The sequence below is a fragment of the Lepisosteus oculatus genome, chromosome 4, assembly GCF_040954835.1.
Source record: "Lepisosteus oculatus isolate fLepOcu1 chromosome 4, fLepOcu1.hap2, whole genome shotgun sequence".
Taxonomy (NCBI): Eukaryota; Metazoa; Chordata; class Actinopteri; order Semionotiformes; family Lepisosteidae; genus Lepisosteus; species Lepisosteus oculatus.
In genome coordinates, this window is record NC_090699.1 from 56,870,901 (window position 1) to 56,890,804 (window position 19,904).

A 19,904-nucleotide genomic window follows, 5' to 3' on the forward strand; every position below is an offset into this window, starting at 1 on the left:
TGAGTGTTTGATACACAACCTTATTCTTTCCTTCTGCAAATGTTGAATTGGTCCTTTTGAAGCGAGATTAATGTATTTTCCCTGTGATAAAGGGGTTCTGTGCTAATATGTGAGCAAGAAAAGAAACGGCTACCACGGAAAAACACTGGAACATTCTCCAGAGAGTGTGACTCACCAAGATCTCTGGGCTTTTCAATAACAATTCAGATTGGTTACTCCATATATGGGAATAGGATTTCCTGCAAAACAGCTTCTGTGGAACCTAATGCTGATAATGAGTTGGGTTATTTTGTTTGTGGTTTTTCTTTCTGATCAGTTCACCTGCTTTTATAACCACAATCTCTGCTCATTCAGAAGCCCTCATTTCCTGGTTAAAGCTGAAATATCTCTCGAACGTGTGTGTATTTACTTTTGTAAGGGTTTTAAAAGGATTTAGTTTTACACCCCAAGAAGGCTCCACTGAGATGTGGCAATTGACTTGTGAAATTAATGAATTGCAAAAGGGCCAAATCGGAAATAAAGTGATGACATGTTCAACAAAATTGAGATCTCTCCAACTTTCACAACTCCATGGTCAATGTTGTCTGTTCAAGATGACCAGGGTGAGCAGTGGGTGTCTCAGAGCCTCTGCCTTCCTCTTAGACTCCTACCAACGCGCGTCTCCCCATTGAGCTCTTAACACAATGCAGTCAGCTTGCAAGGCGTTAAAAGGCCCGTTGACTCTGAAAGAAACAAGAACAATAAAGAGTTCTAATTAGTTTTTCCATTGATCTCCTCACTTGCTGGAGGGAGCTGCTGTGCCAAGGAAAGATGACGGCTCACTGAGATGTCTGAAGCTGATCTTCCTCTCTCGATAACAGCCAGGATATCTTATGTGAAGCACTTCTTCATCAGTTCTTTGAGATGACGTGCTGTGAAAGTGCAATTACTTTTTTGTGAATAATTCTAATGATAAATGGAATGAATTCATTGGTTATTACACTCTACATATTTAGTTTTCTTAATGGGGGGACAGTAAAGAGCTTTGGTTAAAGCCCTGGATTCTTAACTGGTATATTGCGGGTTCCCAGTATGGACACTGCTTCTGTACTGTATCTCATTCAGTTGTCTCAGTGCTCTTACACTACAAAACTAAAACAGGCTCTGATGGGATGAACCTCCAGGCTTGAATACGGACTACCTACTGTAACTTATATCTGTTAAAAGGTAAATGTATCTATTCAAATACTTCTGTCAAAGGGGAGCTGTTGTGTCAGAATGAGTTTACCTAGGATATGAGCACCCCCAGACTAGAGAGATGTTATTAAATTTTCTTGCCTGATGAGGCTTAACTTGGAGATTTTCACCTTTATCTGCTACAGAGAGGCAAAGGGCGGGTTATATATCCAGGACAGGAGGAAAGATGGCTGTGGGAATCAAACATCTCTTGTTTTTTGTAAGTCTTAAAGATTTAAACTTCCATGTGATATTTCCTATGGAACATTTTCAATAGAGTAGCTTTGTCAGCAGCCTGCATACCTAATTTGAGGTTCAGCAGATTTAAAGATTACAGAGTTGAAAGGAAGTTTTTACCTTCTCCTGAGTTAAGCAGCAGTGTTCCATTGCCCTCCTGCCCAGAGCACTTAACAGCTACATTACTCAGCAATGGGATAATGTGTACAGTAATGTATTTTTAGCAAAGAGCCTGCTGTTTTTCAGTGTTAATGGACCCTGATTGCATGCCACTTTGTCACTACTCAAACTGTTTCGACTGACATCAGAGATGAGAGACAGTAGTGGGTAATTAAATGAGAAATTTTCAAGCTCCGAGTCCTTGGGGAGGTGTACAGCGATCAATGTTTATCACAGCTTATAGGCCTAAATTTAAATAAATAAGCAGAATTAAGCACAGACTAACCCTGACCTCTATGGGAATATTTTAGTACTGTGATAATAAGAGTCTAAAATAGCTGTTGAGCCTTGAAGTTTTATTTTAATGTTTTTTTTGTAAAAATGCATTTCTAATACAGTATATACAGTGCCTTGCGAACGTATTCGGCCCCCTTGAACTTTTCAACCTTTTGCCACATTTCAGGCTTCAAACATAAAGATATACATTTTTTATTTTATGTGAAGAATCACCAACAAGTGGGACACAATTGTGAAGTGGAACGAAATCTATTGGATTTTTGAAACTTTTTTAACTAATAAAAAAATGAAAAGTGGGGCGTGCAAAATTATTCGGCCCCTTTACTTTCAGTGCAGCAAACTCACTCCAGAAGTTCAGCGAGGATCTCTGAATGATCCAATGTTGTCCTAAATGACTGATGGTGATAAATAGAATCCACCTGTGTGTAATCAAGTCTCTGTATAAATGCACCTGCTCTGTGATAGTCTCAAGGTTCTGTTGAAAGCGCAGAGAGCATCATGAAGACCAAGGAACACACCAGGCAGGTCCGTAATACTGTTGTGGAGAAGTTTAAAGCCGGATTTGGATACAAAAAGATTTCCCAAGCTTCAAACATCCCAAGGAGCACTGTGCAAGCTATCATCTTGAAATGGAAGGAGTATCAGACCACTGCAAATCTACCAAGACCTGGCCGTCCCTCTAAACTTTCAGCTCAGACAAGGAGAAGACTGATCAGAGATGCAGCCAAGAGGCCCATGATCACTCTGGATGAACTGCAGAGAACTACAGCTGAGGTGGGAGAGTCTGTCCATAGGACAACAATCAGTCTTACACTGCACAAATCTGGCCTTTATGGAAGAGTGGCAAGAAGAAAGCCATTTCTCAAAGATATCCATAAAAAGTCTCGTCTAAAGTTTGCCACAAGCCACCTGGGAGACACCCCAAACATGTGGAAGAAGGTGCTCTGGTCAGATGAAACCAAAATCGAACTTTTTGGCCACAATGCAAAACGATATGTTTGGCGTAAAAGCAACACAGCTCATCACCCTCAACACACCATCCCCACTGTCAAACATGGTGGTGGCAGCATCATGGTTTGGGCCTGCTTTTCTTCAGCAGGGACAGGGAAGATGGTTAAAATTGAGGGGAAGATGGATGCAGCCAAATACAGGACCATTCTGGATGAAAACCTGTTGGAGTCTGCAAAAGACCTGAAACTGGGACGGAGATTTATCTTCCAACAAGACAATGATCCCAAACATACAGCAAAATCTACAAAGGAATGGTTCACAAATAAACGTATCCAGGTGTTTGAATGGCCAAGTCAAAGTCCAGACCTGAATCCAATCGAGAATCTGTGGAAAGAGCTGAAAACTGCTGTTCACAAACGCTCTCCATCCAACCTCACTGAGCTCGAGCTGTTTTGCAAGGAAGAATGGGCAAGAATTTCAGTCTCTCGATGTGCAAAACTGATAGAGACATACCCCAAGCGACTTGCAGCTGTAATCGCAGCAAAAGGTGGCTCTACAAAGTATTAACGCAAGGGGGCCGAATAATTTTGCACGCCCCACTTTTCATTTTTTTATTAGTTAAAAAAGTTTCAAAAATCCAATAGATTTCGTTCCACTTCACAATTGTGTCCCACTTGTTGGTGATTCTTCACATAAAATAAAAAATTTATATCTTTATGTTTGAAGCCTGAAATGTGGCAAAAGGTTGAAAAGTTCAAGGGGGCCGAATACTTTCGCAAGGCACTGTATAACCCTGACATATTCAAAAAACAAATATGACAAAGATAGTGTAACTGCTGCAGAAACAGCCAAACATCAAGTAGAAGCACAGATTTGTATCTGTTTAATCTGGTTTTGTGCATCATAGATGACCTAATATAACCAGTCTTGCTGTAGGCAGATATTTTTATCACAGGGATAGAAGTATTATAAGCAAATCCGTACTTTCTGGCTTCCACTAGTTCCAAGTTAATAAAGTTTATAACTCCAAAGCATGTCTTTGTTGTACAGTCTAAGCCAGAACATTTCAAATATAATAAAAGAGTTGGTATATTTCTTGTTGCTTGCCTTTTTGTTCGGCTTTCTGTTTGGGTTAGATGGTTCACTACAATTATAAATAGAAAAGAGGTAAAACAAAGCCCATCATGTAAAGAACAGGTTACAGAAGCATAAAGGAATGCGTACCCAAAATGAATACTTTTCTTTTTTGATGAGGCATTTAAAGAAATGTTGATCACGGGTGATTTTGCTCTGGTGGTTCTGTGGACACAGAAATTTATTACCAGCAGAAATCAGCAGGAATGTTGTTACGTCGATAACCCAGACAAGTATTCCAAGAATTCTTGGAAGAACGCTTACTCCATTAATGGCTCAGAAATGTTTAAGACTCTATTTATAGCAATGTGGCAACAGATTTAGACATTTGTATCACCTTTGCCTAACATTAGAAAGATTTCCACTTGAGTAGAAGTTATTAAAAGTGAAAACTACAGTCAGAGCTGGAGGATTCTGGGAGTGAAGTGCTGAAGGTACAGTCCCTTGTACAAGCTTGTCACACTGTCCTTATGACAAGACATGTCTGTCTTTAAACTGAAGTGAAAATCTTTAGAGGTACTTCAATTGCAAAATGTGTCAAATTCAGCATTAGAGTGCCAACCTCCCCTTAGTAAACCCGTTTGAGTACCTTAACCTAAAGGTTCTTCCTTGAAGCGTGACTGAGATCTGTGATCCAGGCATTAAGACAGCAAACCAGGTTCTTGTCCCAGGCTGACTGTGACAGGAATTCCCCTGGTGAGGACACACCAGAAACCTTTGTTACTACACCGTCTTTAACTCAATGTCTTATGGCCTGTGACTTTAGCTGTGCTAATGAAAATGAGATCAGAACCACCGTCCATGTTTCATCTTTGGTGTGGTCTGGATAGCTCTCCTCACACTTATGGTACACTGGCTAATGTTACTACCCCATCTATGTTTGTGTAGTGCAGACTTGATGGCCAGCGTATCTCTGTCTTTTGTTTTGATGCAAAGATTATCAGTATTGGCATGTGGGACTTCCCAAGCGTCTTAAGTGCTTCTTACAGTGTGAGTTTGTCCCACTGTTTAGCATGACAGGGTGAAAGTAGTGCTCTGTTTGCTTTTCCTAGATTTGGGGGGAGGAGTGGCTGTTTGATAAAATGGATAGTAGTGTCCTGCAGGATCAGCTTTTGCCAAATTAGACTCTGAGCTCTGTTTTCTGTGTCCTTCCAGGTCCATGCTGCAGAAAAAGAGCCCCTTCTCTCTCTTCCCTTCTGCAAATGACTGGGCATTCAGAGGGGTAAGTTGACTATACTGAAGCCCTCAATGAACATTTCAAAGCTGAAACTTGGATTATCCCTCTGAATTGCAAACATATGAAACCCTTGCTATTTGAAGCTTTTCTTTCTTGTGGTGGCTTAATTAATTGTTAAGAACAAAGCTATTAAATACACACAATTAGTTTTGGTATGATGATGATGCACTAAATAACACAGCATATGGTTTAGATGCCATTGGTCTGACAGAGTGAAATTTTAAACAAAGACCTAAGTCCAAGTATCTCAAACCCCAGCCGTTAGACAAAGAGAACAGAATGCAGAAAACAGCTCTCCTTTAAATATTAATAAATATAACTATCATAGAACAACAATATGACTGGATTAATGACTATTGGTGACGGTTTGAAACACTGTGTCAGTGTCAAGACATTCCGGTTAGAAACACAGAATGCAACATGGACATCTAACACACAATCGCACTGAAAAGTGCAAATGATCGACTACAGCACAAACCACAGACCTACATACTCACACGGTAGGGTCACAGGCTTTTCCTCTCCAGTGTCTGAGTTTCACTGGTGGCGTTGTTTTCAGGTGAGCCGTGGGTTTCGGTTCTGAAGAAGATATGATTTTAGGGAGGAAGTTGCAACCACTTTTCTCCCTGGTTGAATGCATTTGGGGCTCAAACAAAACACATGTGCAACTGCAGATTAATGAGCTGGGGTTAGCGAAAATCCTTTAGTGCTAGTGTACCATCTTAACAATGAATATAATGTCAGTATGTAGTTCTTTTAATTGTTTCAAAGTTGTAGGTAGTTTTATTTCAAGAAATATCATTTTGATTGCCCATGATTTATTATGCTAAATTGTAACTATTTGAAAAAGAAAGTCAAAGAGAGTGTGTTCCTGTAGCGGTGGTTGATTATAAAAAACGGAATGTTGAACTTTGTGATGTTAACATTGCAAATTCATTTTTGCCATTTTCTATTGAGCATTTCCAACCATTTTGCAAGAAGAATGGTGCACGCTAAATGGAATAAAGTAGTCCAAAATAACTAAAGGACTGAACAAACAAAATAAGCAATGGCCCTGACTGAATTCCATCACCATCGCACTGATGGACACCTGAGTTGCCCTGAATGGTTTGGAAGTCTGTGTTTTGGTAGCATTGAACTGAACTGCAAAGGATGTTTGGAGCCAAACATAAATTTTATCTAGTTCCATTCACCTGTTGCTCTCTTCAAACAAATTCTGTGCCCTTGACCGGTTGTCACATCTTTATAAAGAAGACAAAAGCAGCTGCTCTGTTGATCTTCTTTTCTTGCCGAAGGAGCCTGAAGGTGTAGTCTCACTCTGTATCTGAATCCACTCACAGCAGTAAGTAGAGTGGACACCATAACCCCCTTGAACCCGACAGGCTGCCCTGAGAACAGTGTGCTCTTAACCAGTTTCCTTGGCAACCCCTTCAGTAGTAAAGCAGAGAGAACATACATAAAGTTATGAGAAAATGGCTACCTGCAAAAAACACCTCTGGATTTGGCATGCAGCATTGAGGGATTTGGCATTAAACCTATTCATTCTAATAGATGAGGAAAGTCCTGGCTGGAGCCCTGGTTAGTTCCACCTAAAAACAAACAACGCACTCAGGTACAGGATGCTGTCTAGCAGGGTGAGTACACCCTTGTTAAAGTGCTTACGGTCAGTCTTGGAAAGTAAGGCTGATTTCTGACAGAGGTTCATTTTGGCCGCAGTGTGAGTAAACTCTCCAGCTCAGAGTCTGTGGGGTATTGTCTGAGGCTATCTCGCTTCAGCAGTCCATCAAATCAGATCGTGGAGCAGTCAGAGACCCAGCTCGTTCTGCCTGAATGAGGGAGTGTGTGGTGCTTTCCCAGCCAGGGACCTGTCAGAGACTCAGGAGCAGTAAATACCAGTTTTTCGGTTTATTTCAGGCCGGCATTCTTCTTCGTTTCTCGTTTCTTTGCTTGTTGTGTATTTTAGGGGCTCCGTGCACAAACTGTGGTGTTGCTTTCTGACAGCGCACAAATGGCGTTGCAGTAACAGTTCCTCCTCAGAGAGAGGGTGGTGGAGTTTCCTGAAATCATACAAGAAGCTGATATCGTTCCTCGCCCCATTTCTGCCTATTCCGCTTGGAGAGACCTTTTCAGAATAGCTGCCAACAAGCTAAACAAAACCAGCCACTGAGATTGGCACACATGCATTGCAAATAGGGTATGAAATCTGTTATATTATATATCCCCTCTGAGACTGGCCTAGAAACTTTGCAGGATGCACCTCTGTGCTCCTTCTTGCTTGACCTGATAGATTGAGTGGCATCACGTCATGCATACCCCCTAAAAATTCTTAAAACAGCTCATAGAGGTAGTTAATGTTTTAAACCTCTTGCTCTAAAATTAAAATCCCTTTGTAGGTGTAGTGTTGTGGCTCTGCTTAAGAGCCTGTCTCCAACTTCTTGCTTTTGGTATGGATGTTAACATACATGTTCACTTGTTTTATTGATCCGCACAGTTTCTGGGACATTTTTATGCCTTACTCAGAACTCATCCCATTAAGGATGAGTGTTTAAATGACGAAGTGGACTTTACTCAATGAGTCTGTGCATCACAAAGAAAACTTGAAATAGGAGTGTTCTATACATCGTCATCCCCACCACTTCTTGTACTTCATTACTAAATTGTCTGATGAATGATAGACACTCAGAGGCTGTATAGGAATCTAATGGAAAGTAACAATTTTAAATAAAGGTGAAACCGATATCTGTTTGACGAATTTCTGGGAATTATTACACATAAAGATTGCTTCTGAGTCTAAGACGTCTTAGGTTAAAATCAAACACTTTTAAATTAAGGGCTAGTGAAGATCTCATTCTTAGAAAAAACAGAAGCCATGGAATCACAAGGCATCTCTATAGAGGGGATCCAGAAGAGTTGCCCGAGAAACAACTCTAGTTCATCACACAAAAGCAGTCCGTAGAATGGAGTCAGGCATGCTGGGACGAACACAGAGAAGCAATGCAGAATGCCAGGGAACATCTGAGAATGTGATCTGAAAAATGAAGTTAAAAGGCCAAAGCAAGGAAATACAAAACTCAGACAGGTACACCAGGGAATACAAAGGCAGTGGTGGAACTATATTGTCCTCACAAGACTCAGAAACCCACTGGCAGACAAGGTAATTAATTGAGTTAATTAAATTCTGGTGCTATACACCTCTGTACTGATCTCATTCCTATGGTTACTGGGAGATTAACAAGCTGAGTTGGTAGTTACCTGGAGATGGAGGTGTTTTGGCTGCTCACTCACCTGCAGTTTTATGATTAAGGGCTCGACACTGTCTGCGTCAGGTTTTTATGTTCTCTATGGGGGTTGTGTGTTCTTGTGGGTTTCCTCCAGGTGCTCCAGTTACTGTATATTCCCTGTGATGGACTGGTATGCCTGTTGCTTGCCAAGGTAGGCCCCAGCTCCCCATGCAACCCTGACTTGGATGAAGTGGTAAGAAAATGGATGGTTGGATTAATACTAACTCATAATGATGAATACAAACTCTTAATGATTGCTCATTTAGGAATTGGTAGTTTAATGAAGAGGCAATACTGGAATCCTGGGTCTGGAGAACCAATCTCGAGATTATAAAATCAGGTTGTGCAAAACTTGGGGGCCACCTAGTATTAATGCTAATCTATGGAAGTGAGTGGTTCTACGAATATCCTAATTCAGCAGTCAACTAGAAAAAAATAATTGTGGATAGAAACATATAAAGGATCTTAAGATAGACTAAATGGCCCTCTGTTGTTTGTGGCCTATCTTGGGTGTTTGCTTGGTAGGACGTTAGTGATCGGGGGATCTAGATTTCTCCAATTCCATTTCCAATTGATCCCTGCTGTGTCTTTATTTTGTATTTCTTTTTTCATCTTGAAGTCCATTGACTTGACACTGCCTGTTGAAAATTTTGAATATTTCAAGCAAGTCTCTCCTCGTAGTCTTCTCTTTTCAAGACAAGGATGATTAAATTTGTTAACCGCTCAGAGACGGACAAGGAATATATTTGGTTGTTCTTCTTTGCACTGATGCCAGGTTGGCCTTGTTGTTTTTTGGAACATGGTGACCTGAACTATAATTTTGGTCTATAGTACATTTTTAATAAAACTCGGTTGTTTTAACAAGTCTCAGCTGTAAGGTCTCAGTGCTTCAAAACCACCTACGTACATCTCAGGCAAACTGAGAAGATCCTTGTTGTACAGTACATTTTTTCAGAAGTCTTTTTCTCCATTAAATCTGTGGGTGGCCATCAACGTGTGGACTCACCTCTGGGTTATTTACATTTTTAGTCACCGCAGCTCTTACCGCTATAATTATGGTCACGTAAATTAGGAACGGCAAAGGTTGCCATGCCAACAGCTACTGTTTGCGCAGGAGTTATTAACATAAACAGGACAGAGGGAGTACTGTGTTTACTGTAAACACCAAGTGTGTTGTTGTGGCTTTGGACCTGTAATTCTCATTATTTTAATGCTAATCTTATTTTTCCCCCTCATTTTATGTCTTACAGCATCTGATCTGGTTCTGCCAGATTTTGAATGTTAACCACAATTCTGAATTCTTGAGTCTTCAATATTTTTCAATATTTTTTAAACCTCGCAATTAGCTCGGCGATGCATCTGCTATCGGAGCTCCCTGTCGATCGTGTTGCCTTCAATATATGCTCGGCTCTCTGAAAACAGACTGCAGTGCAGTGCAATCTGCATACTCGGTTTAATAATAATGATGATGATTGACAGATAGAAACGAGTAAAACAGAATTAAAAGCTAGACACTAAAAGTGAGTTTTTGGGGGCAGGATTTGAAAGTCACTGACTTGTGAGTACCAGGCCTGCTCCCTGGTATAATGTGTGTGCTGCTATCTCCAGAGAAACTGGGCAAGCTAAAACTTTTTAGGTAGAAGATCTGGGTCATAATTCCTGTTCACAAGAACGGTTTCCAAGCTATCTGCTCATTCTCTGGCACGTCCTATTCACAGTGGTCCCATAATCGTAAAACACAGATAAGCAAGATTAAGTGTCTCCCTTTCAGTAGCAGTAAATTACTGGCAAAATACAGTACAATGTGGGCACATGTTCCTATGGCACTTTCCTTCACTTCCAAGGAAAGCTAACAGTGTGTAGTTAAGCACTGAAGTGCAGTTTGCTTCAGGGGTGATCCCAGCCCACTTGTTAGCCTTGCTAAGGGCAACATCAAAGGCAAGGCTCTAAATTCTTGAAGGGTTTCCCCTCTCCCCCATGCTCCTTCTCCTTGCACTCGTGCACATTGCATGGACAGTCGCTAGTATCTGCCATCATGAAAGCAGACACTCAGTCTGGTCTCAGGAACAGCCAAAGCAAACATTCGAGAACATAACTATCCTGACTGTCTCGGAGCCCCCTAAATAACAGCAGAATTCATAACAAGAAAAAAAAAGTCTTGGGCCACCACGTTGCAGTCAAGTTCAGGGCTGAAAAAAACATTTCTTAGATGAGGCTGCTGGAAAGCAATAACATTAAATGGAGCCTCTGTGTGGATCCTTAATGTACACTTTACAAAAAAAAAAATGAGTGATGTTCTCCAATGCATTCATGTTTCATTTGCCAGAATGTAATGTTACTGCACCTTCCATTTTAAAAATGCTGGAAGATCACCAAGTTTTACACGTTTCAGTATGAAAAAGACTGTGCATTTGTGGCATGCTTTATTCTCTTTGTGGCTCTGTGCTCCAAAAACTTTAGATAAACTGCTGCTACAGTATGTAGCTTTGAAGAATCTGTTGTGAAGTGAATACCAAGCAGGGCATCATTTTGTAGGTCTTTGTACTGTTTGTCCTAGCTGATAAAACATTTCAGTAGGGCATGCACACAGACGCAGTGCTGGAAACTCATTTGTTAAAAACAGTGGGGGGAAAAATGCAAGGCTGGCACACTACCTCACCCTTCAAGGCAGGTTTTTAATGACCATATCTGTCATGTTTTGGCCCTGCTTGTCTGCAATTCCTGACGATGTGAAACATCTAAGAAATGTAGACTGCAGACACGGTCTTCAATGCTTTGCCTTTGAAGAGATATCAAAGTATTTTATTAGATCTCTGAAATGTTGGTATCCTTTAGCAAACTTTTCTTCAAACAAAACCTTCGAATTGCATTGGTAATTACAGGCCATCATGATCACAAGAGCAATTTTACTTTTCCTTACAGCAGCATACATGCATATACATTTGTATACAAACCATAACACAAATGCCATGATAAATTAGCAGTCACTTTCTTTAAGGAAGTGTCAAATCATATTCAACATTTCTTTATTGTCGTACTGTGTAAAAATGTGCTGATCTGTGACCAGTCTCGACAGTTCTTTTGCCATTATGCTTCATATAAAATAAACAGCATTAAAATAATTTATTGTATTTTATACAGGACTTTACATCCCAAAGTAACCAAACGTAGTTTAGAAATAGGAGGGAAACCACTTTATTCACCACTCAAGTGCAGCCCCCATCTCGGTGATGTTCAACTGCACAGCCAAGCAGGTGAAGTGAGAAATTTCCAGTAACAAATGCCAAAATTATCTGGAAAGTTCCCTGAGAAGCTGAATTACATCAAAGGGTGAAAATGCTTTACCTCTTCAGAACTTTTTGCGTGTTCTGTGTTTTTAACATAAAGGTGATCTGGAGGTTCTGAAAGAGATGCTTTGAAGTAGTTAATCTCCAGGTGGGATAAGAAATGCATTACAGCCAATCACATCTTACTCCTTCACAAAGAAATTTACAAAGAACCCTACAAGTGTATTTTTGGTTTGCAGGTTGTGTGCTCCTGTCAGCAGCCTGTGCTCAGCAGCATTGGTTTGTGAAGCGCTACCCTTTTTAACCTTCCACAAAGCTCTGTTCAGTGACTCATTGAATTCTGAGAATTCACCTTCTCTGACCTGCCTTGGCTAGAGCAGCTGAAAACATTTCCGTCAACTGATGAAAAAAGTTCGTGAAACAGAATTGGCTGCTCCAATCACTTTGTTCAGCCCTTGCCGACTGGCAGATTGTCTCCAGGCACACGGAGGAAGCTTTTTAACTTTTCCAGCTGCATTTTGTTTCTTTTGTCTGATTTAATTATTAGAATGCTAATTGTACTAAAGACTGGTTTTGTTGGCACGAGACCCTTGATTTAATCTGTGACTCGTTGTATAACTCTTAGGCAAGTGGGCGGAAAGTATGCTCAGCAGGGAGATGACTGGCTTTGTAGGTCAAATCAAATACTGTGAAGAAATTGATAACCGCTTAGTGGTTTAAATTAAGAGGACTCTGGGAAAATCTCAATCACCATCCACAGCATGGCAGTTTGATTCAGATAATCACTGCTTTGGAAATGAAGTACCTCCTATTGTGCATGCTCTTAGTTTATCCCCATTTAAAATCTGTCTGCAAATCTAACCCTAATCCTAGCCTTAACCTTAAAGCAGTCCTGGGTAATGAACAAATAGGCATCTTGCTCCATTCAGCTGCCTTAAATCAACCACTACTGCAGATACCTTTTTTACATTCTTCTCATTTTGTTGTTAATTGTAGACTGTCTTGACATCTGTATTCCATAATCATTCCATAATGCAAGTTAGGGCTCCACCATTATTCTTCACAAAATGCCAAAAAGGACCAACACCCTTATATGTAGGTGTTTCAAATTTTTAAATGTCAATTTCATAATTCGTTAGAATAATTACTTTGGTAAACAAGCAATTGTTATTTACAGCCATTCATTAAGCAAGGACATTAATAGGACCCAAGTAAGCTAAGGATCTGAGGTTGTGGCTGGAAGGTTGCCGGTTCAAATCCCATGGCCGACAAAGGAATCCTACTCCGTTGGGCTCCTGAGCAAGGCCCTTAACCTCAACTGCTCCAGGGGCTGTACAATGGCTGACCCTGCACTCTAACCCCAAGCTTCTCTCTGTCTGTGTGTCACATGAAGAGCAAGCTGGGGTATGTGGAAAAGACAAATTCCTAATGCAAGAAATTGTATATGGCCAATAAAGTGATAAAGTGTAGGAGAATTTGGAACAGAAAATAACAGGTATGACATTAAACTGAGAATTCACCAGGATATTTAAGAGCCACAAGACACCTTCTGCTAGATGCTATGAACCAAACAAGATAAATAAATATGAAAATAAACATGGACTGGACTCATTTGTGAACTTGACAAACTCTGTCTGCTCCTTTAACGTCTAGCTCTGTTGTCAAGAGTTGTGACAGAGTTCAACTTGACATGGTGAACTCTTCCAAAGTAGAGCATTTTTGTTTCAGGTTACCAAGTTCAATATAGCAATACATATAATATACATAAAATAATATATATATAATAATACTTCCTATTACTGTCCCTCTTCTTCATTTTGGGTTTTAGAAATGAGCATTGCTGACCCCATTGCTGGAAAAATTAACCAAATTCAACAAGTCGTCATGCAGCTTTTAAGTCCTGCTTTGTACTGTAATTGCCTTGTACAAGGGCTTCAAAATGAATAAGTGAGTAAATAAATGTGTTACCTCCCTAGGGTCTGTCCTGCATATTGTGTGTCTGATCCTCCCAGAGTTATATAACGGCATACTTCCTGACTTATTCAGAGGGCGTATCTCTCCTGCCCCAGCATTGTTTTTCACATGTAGTGGTGGAGAATTTATCAACCTCGCTGACGTCCTTGAGCTGAATGGTTAATATGCATGATCCTAGTCAAGTGTGCTCTCCTGATGACATCAGGCGCAAGGTTTCATTTTTTTCAAGTGCAAGAATCTCTAGAAATACAACTTAAGAGCTCTGTGCTAATTAACCAAACTACCCTTTTCTTTTCATTTGAAATGCGTCACCAATTTTTTTCTTTCCCGTGGTTTTAAAGGTTGGTGAGTTAGTAGTGGAATAAACTTGTAGTACCTGTTTAAGGAGCAACACTGCGAACTGCACTGCCTTCGTCTGTGGATTAATTCAGGGTCATCACATGTTCACATAGAAAAAGACACAGAAGAATTGAAAAAATCTCTCTAAGGGTGCTGTCAGGAAGACATGTTTTCTGCTTATGAAGGGTAGATTATACTGTAGGTAGAGATTCATGCTTATTTCTTTGAGATATAAGAATCATTTGGTGTAGACTGTTGGGTAATCTCACAAAGGTCTGCATGCGATCACCAGTGAGTACAATATTGAGTGTTGATGTCTGAATATTACAAGCATGCATGCCACTCATTAGCACTAACTTTGCTAATGCCACTCAAAGACTAACTTTGTCAATTCTCTTCCATCCACTTCAATAGAACACACACACTTTACAAAGCACCCAGATGAATAAAGACTGGATATGTTCAATGGGACTTAGATCATTTAAATCGGATCTCCTGCTTGTGAGCTCCTGGGTGTGAGGTATAGTTTCAAGAAGGATCTGAGTGATTTAGGAGTCTGAGATTAGTGTGTGTTCCCTGGGGACACTGGAGTCTGTTCACTCTGCTGCTGCCCCTGATCAGTGAGACATACAATTAGTTTTTTGTGGTAGCACAGTTTGTACTTATTTGTTTCACACACTCCACTGATCCAGAAGGTGTTTGTTTGTGTACACTGATTAGGCCAGGATTTTAAGTTGCGATGCCTTGATGTCAGCTCTTCACGCACAGAGCCTTATGTAACATGTGCTGTACTTAACTTTTCTGCTGAGCCCTTTGGCAAAAATCCAAAAGGTGCTTCTCTCATGCCTAACCACGAGACCCTACATGTTACAAAACAACAGCAGTTCTTTAAGTGTCATGAGTAAAATATTACTTAGTTAAATTTAACATCTGTAGCAGTGAAGCATACCCATACCTTTTGCATTAAAGTTTCACTTGCAGAAACAATCTTGTTAGATGATAATTGAGTTTATCGAAGATGTATGTTGTAACCATATACACAGCAATGCACATGATGCTCAGCTTTGATAAAAGATTTAATTGGAATTGGAAATTATCAGAATATAGGTATATTTAGTAATTTTCCTTTCAGTGTTCAACATGAGGGTGGGCCCTATTTTAATGTAGTATTGAATAATAACTAAGTAAGTGAGATTGAGGACTGAGGATTTATGGATTTTGTTTGGGATAAGTGTTCTGCGTTTAGGATGAGTATTCTAAAAGAAAGAAGGAATTAATTTATTGTTTTTGTGGAATATCATCTGTATGCATAGTCCCTAAAAATGAGTCCGCGGTATTTATGTTGTGAGCCTTTTGCTTTCCAAACTACCTGTGAGCATCTTTGCTTTACATTGGAAAAGGCTTCTGAAATTAAAATCTCACCTTGGTTTTTCGTTGAAAAAAGTTCCAGAAGTTATTCTAATGTCCCTATTAGAGGCTAGAGACGTTTGTGCTCCCAATAGACAGTAAAGTAACGTCAAACACATTGCTTTCCCCTTTGTGTTTTTTGCCAAAAGGGCACGACATTCTGATGGTTTAACTCACCCTGAGGGATGAGAGAGAAAGAGGTGCAGAGAGAAAGGAGAAATTGGCCTTTAAACGCAGTGACACATAAGCCTCATGGCTCATTACTGCTCCTGGCGATGTAATTTCAGTCCATATGTTGGATGAAAACATTTCTTCAAACCAGGTGTTGCTGTCAATCAGGTGATCTCTCTGTGCTGAAAGCAGACAATGTTTTGCTGCTACGTTACAAATTCCAGAAGCAGATACAAAACAAAAACACTCAGAAAAAAGAAAAACCTTTATTTTTTGGAGTAAGTGACCCATTTAGGTGCACCTTTCATTGGGGTGGGACTTTGCATACTGTTTAAAAAGGCATAGTGAACTGCTGGTGTGAACCCTAGACATATAAGTGGAAGGCTGTGGGTTCAAATCCAAAGAAGGACACTGCGGCTGTATCCATATGCCAGGTACTCAGATTGCTCCAGTAAAATGCCCAGCTGTACAAATGGCTTTAATACAAATATCAGCCAAATCAAAGAAGAAGAAGAATAATGGGAGTTACCTTTAAAGGTCATTTCATCTATGATAAGGGTGTCTGCTAAGCAAATAAGAAATAAAGAAGGCTTGTAATTTTTTGTGTGTTGTGCAGTTAACGATAGAAAAAAGGACTCTTTGCCCGTCTCTTTATGTGATATCAGTCTAATTCTATAAAGTGCTTTTTCCCTCATGGTTATCTTCCTTATGCCTGGCTGGATGCAGAAAGAGATCCTTCTTTTAATCCAAACTCTTTGATCTCTGGCCTTGTAGGATGTAATGCTTTGGCTGCAAGCCAAACACTCCTGGGCAGACACACACATAAATGTTTATGGTTATTTCTGCCCAACTGCACTTAATCTCCAAGTAAAATTCTCAAACAGTTCAATTTTATGTATGTTGTATGGTGTGTGGTGATGATGTAGTGGAAAGGGTTGTAAAATTAAGCGATGACAGTGAATAGTATAACGTAAAAAAAAGTTCCATCTCTATAAGGGTGTCTTTACAAAAGCTACTTCTCTTCGTTCTTGAACCTCTCTAGAAGGAGCTGATTTGAAACCATGGGTAGAAAATCATGTCTTCCTCTCTGTGTTAAGGAGTTGTGAAGCTCAAATTTGTTTCCAGGAAGTGCCTTGTGGAAGACTCCCGGTTTCCAGGAAGTGTGACTCACAGGAGCTTCTTAGTTTCCTGTTCTCTCAAACTCACTCCAGTTAAGCAGCAATCAATTACTTTCTGATAATGACCGTTGATGAAAATGACTGTACAAAAAGCAATGTAAATTTTATATCACACTGATAAGAGTTTATTGTGATATAAAAGCTTAATTTGGTATATCTTTTAACAAAAGGGTTGTGTGTATTTTTAAAAGTCTCAAAACACACCTTGTAATTATATAAGTATGGCCTGTTTGCTTAACTTTTAAAACATCTGTTTTTACTGTTTTTACGGGGAAAAATGAGGCAGTGTGGTGAGGTCATAGGTATTATTATTTAACAATACATTAATTATATTTTTCTGTAATAAGCAGTTGCTATTCAAATGAACCTCAAAAAGAAAAAAAATGAAAATAGATTGACTTGAAAATCATGATTATACTCCCTTTGTAATGGAAAACTAATGCACCTAGGCTGAATATTCATCTTTGTAATACTATTAATAAAAAGCAACTTCATGATGTTTCAGAAATAACTGCAGGACAATGACAAATTCCAGTGGACAGTTAATGTGAACCATGTGTTCAAACGTTGGCAGGTCTATCTATGTTGTGTTTAATGAAATTGGTTTAGGTTTCCTGCTTCTTTAATGATAAGTCTTTAATATCTCATGACAAGAAACAGGGACTGAAATTCATCTTCTGAGGATTTCTTTTGATAAATCAGTACAAACTCATTCAGTGAATTATCCAAAGCGCTTTAAGTTGCTGATCGGTAATCACAGGCATATACTGTAAGTACGCATTAGGTACAACTGACAGATGGCCTGGGGCAGAAGGCTAACTGTAATGTGCAGATTTTTATTTTAAGCCACCTTTCTGAGGCATGGTTTGCCTGTGTATCTCCCTCAGATCTCATCACATCACAAGATTGGAGTGGTTTACCATGTGTGTTTTCTTGGAGAGACTTGTTCTATGTCAAGGGTCCTGTTATAGTGGTAACAGACACCAGGATCATACTTTAGTCTGCATTGCCTCTGGGTTACACTGTCACGTGTAAACTGCAGTCATGAAATCATGGTTGTTACCTATCTTTGCATGTGTTAGTTCATTCATAACCAAACTCATGAACAAATTAGTATATTAGAAGCAGATGCGACACACAAAAACTATGGGCTTTTTTAAATAATGAGAAAAACAAAAACAGACTCCAGTTATTTAGGAAGGGGCTATCAATGGATCATTTTCTGGTTTACTTAAAAAGTATGTTTTACTCATCCCCAAAGTCCTTGGAACAAGAAAAAAAAACTGATTGAGATTACAAAACGTCCTTGGTGAAGATCAAAGAAAGTTGCAGAATTAGTTTGTTAAAAAATTCAGCGACAACCAAAAAACTTCCTCTTCGTGTTTCTGAGTAATCTCTTATCTCTTTGCATGAAAGGGTTGAGCTAACGAAAGCAAAAGATTTGCTGCTCTCGCTGCTCGAGTGGAGCACGCCTTAATTTGGGATGGGTGAAACGCTAAAAAAAACTAAACAATGCAAGTTTGCTTCTTGTCATTGTGGCCCCTCAACCCCAATATAGCTACACCTCTGTTTCCCCCTTTCATATCCTGTTGTTCAGCAGGGCTGCAGCACACAGCAATCAGCTCTGTTCTCTCAGGCCTGCAGGGCTGTGTGTAAGGAGTGAAGTCTGGATTATTACTTTAACGCTTCATGAGCATTTATTTTTGGGCCAAAAACTGACTTCTTGTCAGGGGGTGTATATCTCAGATATCCCTCATGGTGTGGTGCTGTCTCTTCGTGCAACACAGGGTGAGTTACTTGTTTCTAGTCTGTCTGATTGCTCAGTGTGCTGCTTTCAGAGTGAGTCAGAATGCAGGCTTTGTGTTGCCTTAACACCCCAGTGGTGGAATCTGTCGCCGATAGCCTAGGTCAGATGTACTTCTCTCGTGGATCTTTTTCACTTCAAAGTGTAGCTGAAATTTTCAAAGAGGTAAAAGGCTAAGCTGTGTGAAGTAGAATTTGTTTCTCGGTGCTCATGATATATTAGAAATGGAGGTTTCAAATAAGCTGCTGTAACCAAATGTCATGTGAATTTCATTTCTGCCTCTATTTTATTTGAAAGCTCCTCAGGACCAGTGTGCTAGTATTGCTGGATTGATCCATTGGGCAAGGTTGTCTGTCTGCTGTTTGAGTATTTTGTAATGCTCAGATGTTAATGGGTTAAAGCACCTAAGATCCCTGTTAGCTATTTTTTGCCTTTCATGTGAAGCCGGCCTATTCATAAAGCTGTTATTGTATTTCAGTAGACCAAAAAGTTTTTTACCTCTATTTTTAGAGAAGTACTTAAAGCTAGATTTTTGTTATATCCTTGTCTTCCATAAGGGTGAGTACCCTCAGATCTGTACATGAATATCTAATCAAGTTACCAATTTCTGTTTCTCTTTTTTAGTCACTGATGATAGTAGAGGCATTATCAGTAGTAGCACGAAGAAAACATGTAGTGTTTTCTTGTGAGCTGTGCCATTTTTTAAAAAAATGCAGTTTCCAAAAAGTGCATTTTGGCAAAAGGGTATTACGTGTTTATATTTTGTGAATAATAAAAAACTGTGCATAGTATTTCCCACGACTTGTCAATGTTCTGTAGTCATGTTGTATGATTCTCTTTGTTATTTTTTTTTAAAAATGAGTTACAGTGCATCTGTCTGGTGTTCATTAGTACCTTATTCAGTCATACCCCTCCTCCTTCAAAGCATCAAATTGAGTGTGTCTATCCATTATCTACACAATTTAGTATGTCCCTGTATGATTTCTCTTGCCAAAATATATTACTGTCTGTGGCAGTGCTGTTGCTTTGGCACGCAGATCTTTCTGCTTGCCACGACTAGCCCAACACTACCAATGCTTCAATGGATTCCTATCACATGAATGTGTTTATCACTGGCTCTGCCCAGTCCAGTGTGATCGAAACTGGGCAACTGTATGCCACCTGTAACAGGTGCATGGAGAGGCAATGGTGCCACTAACAGTATACTGTATAAAATATTTACTCTTCCCTGTT

The 19,904-nt window shown here is 39.7% G+C and overlaps 1 protein-coding gene across 2 annotated transcripts in view; it reads left to right on the forward strand.

Moving 5' to 3' along the window:
* Positions 1–19,904, forward strand: part of arhgef3 (Rho guanine nucleotide exchange factor (GEF) 3) — a 103,176-nt gene that overhangs the window by 16,785 nt on the left and 66,487 nt on the right. The window contains exon 2 of one of the 2 annotated variants that reach the window (XM_015347975.2): positions 5,149–5,215. In XM_015347975.2, coding sequence (XP_015203461.2) covers positions 5,149–5,215 — 67 coding nt within the window. Of the gene's footprint in view, positions 1–5,148; positions 5,216–18,477; positions 18,656–19,904 lie in introns of those variants that run through there. The other variant, XM_006630986.3, reaches the window with a different exon arrangement.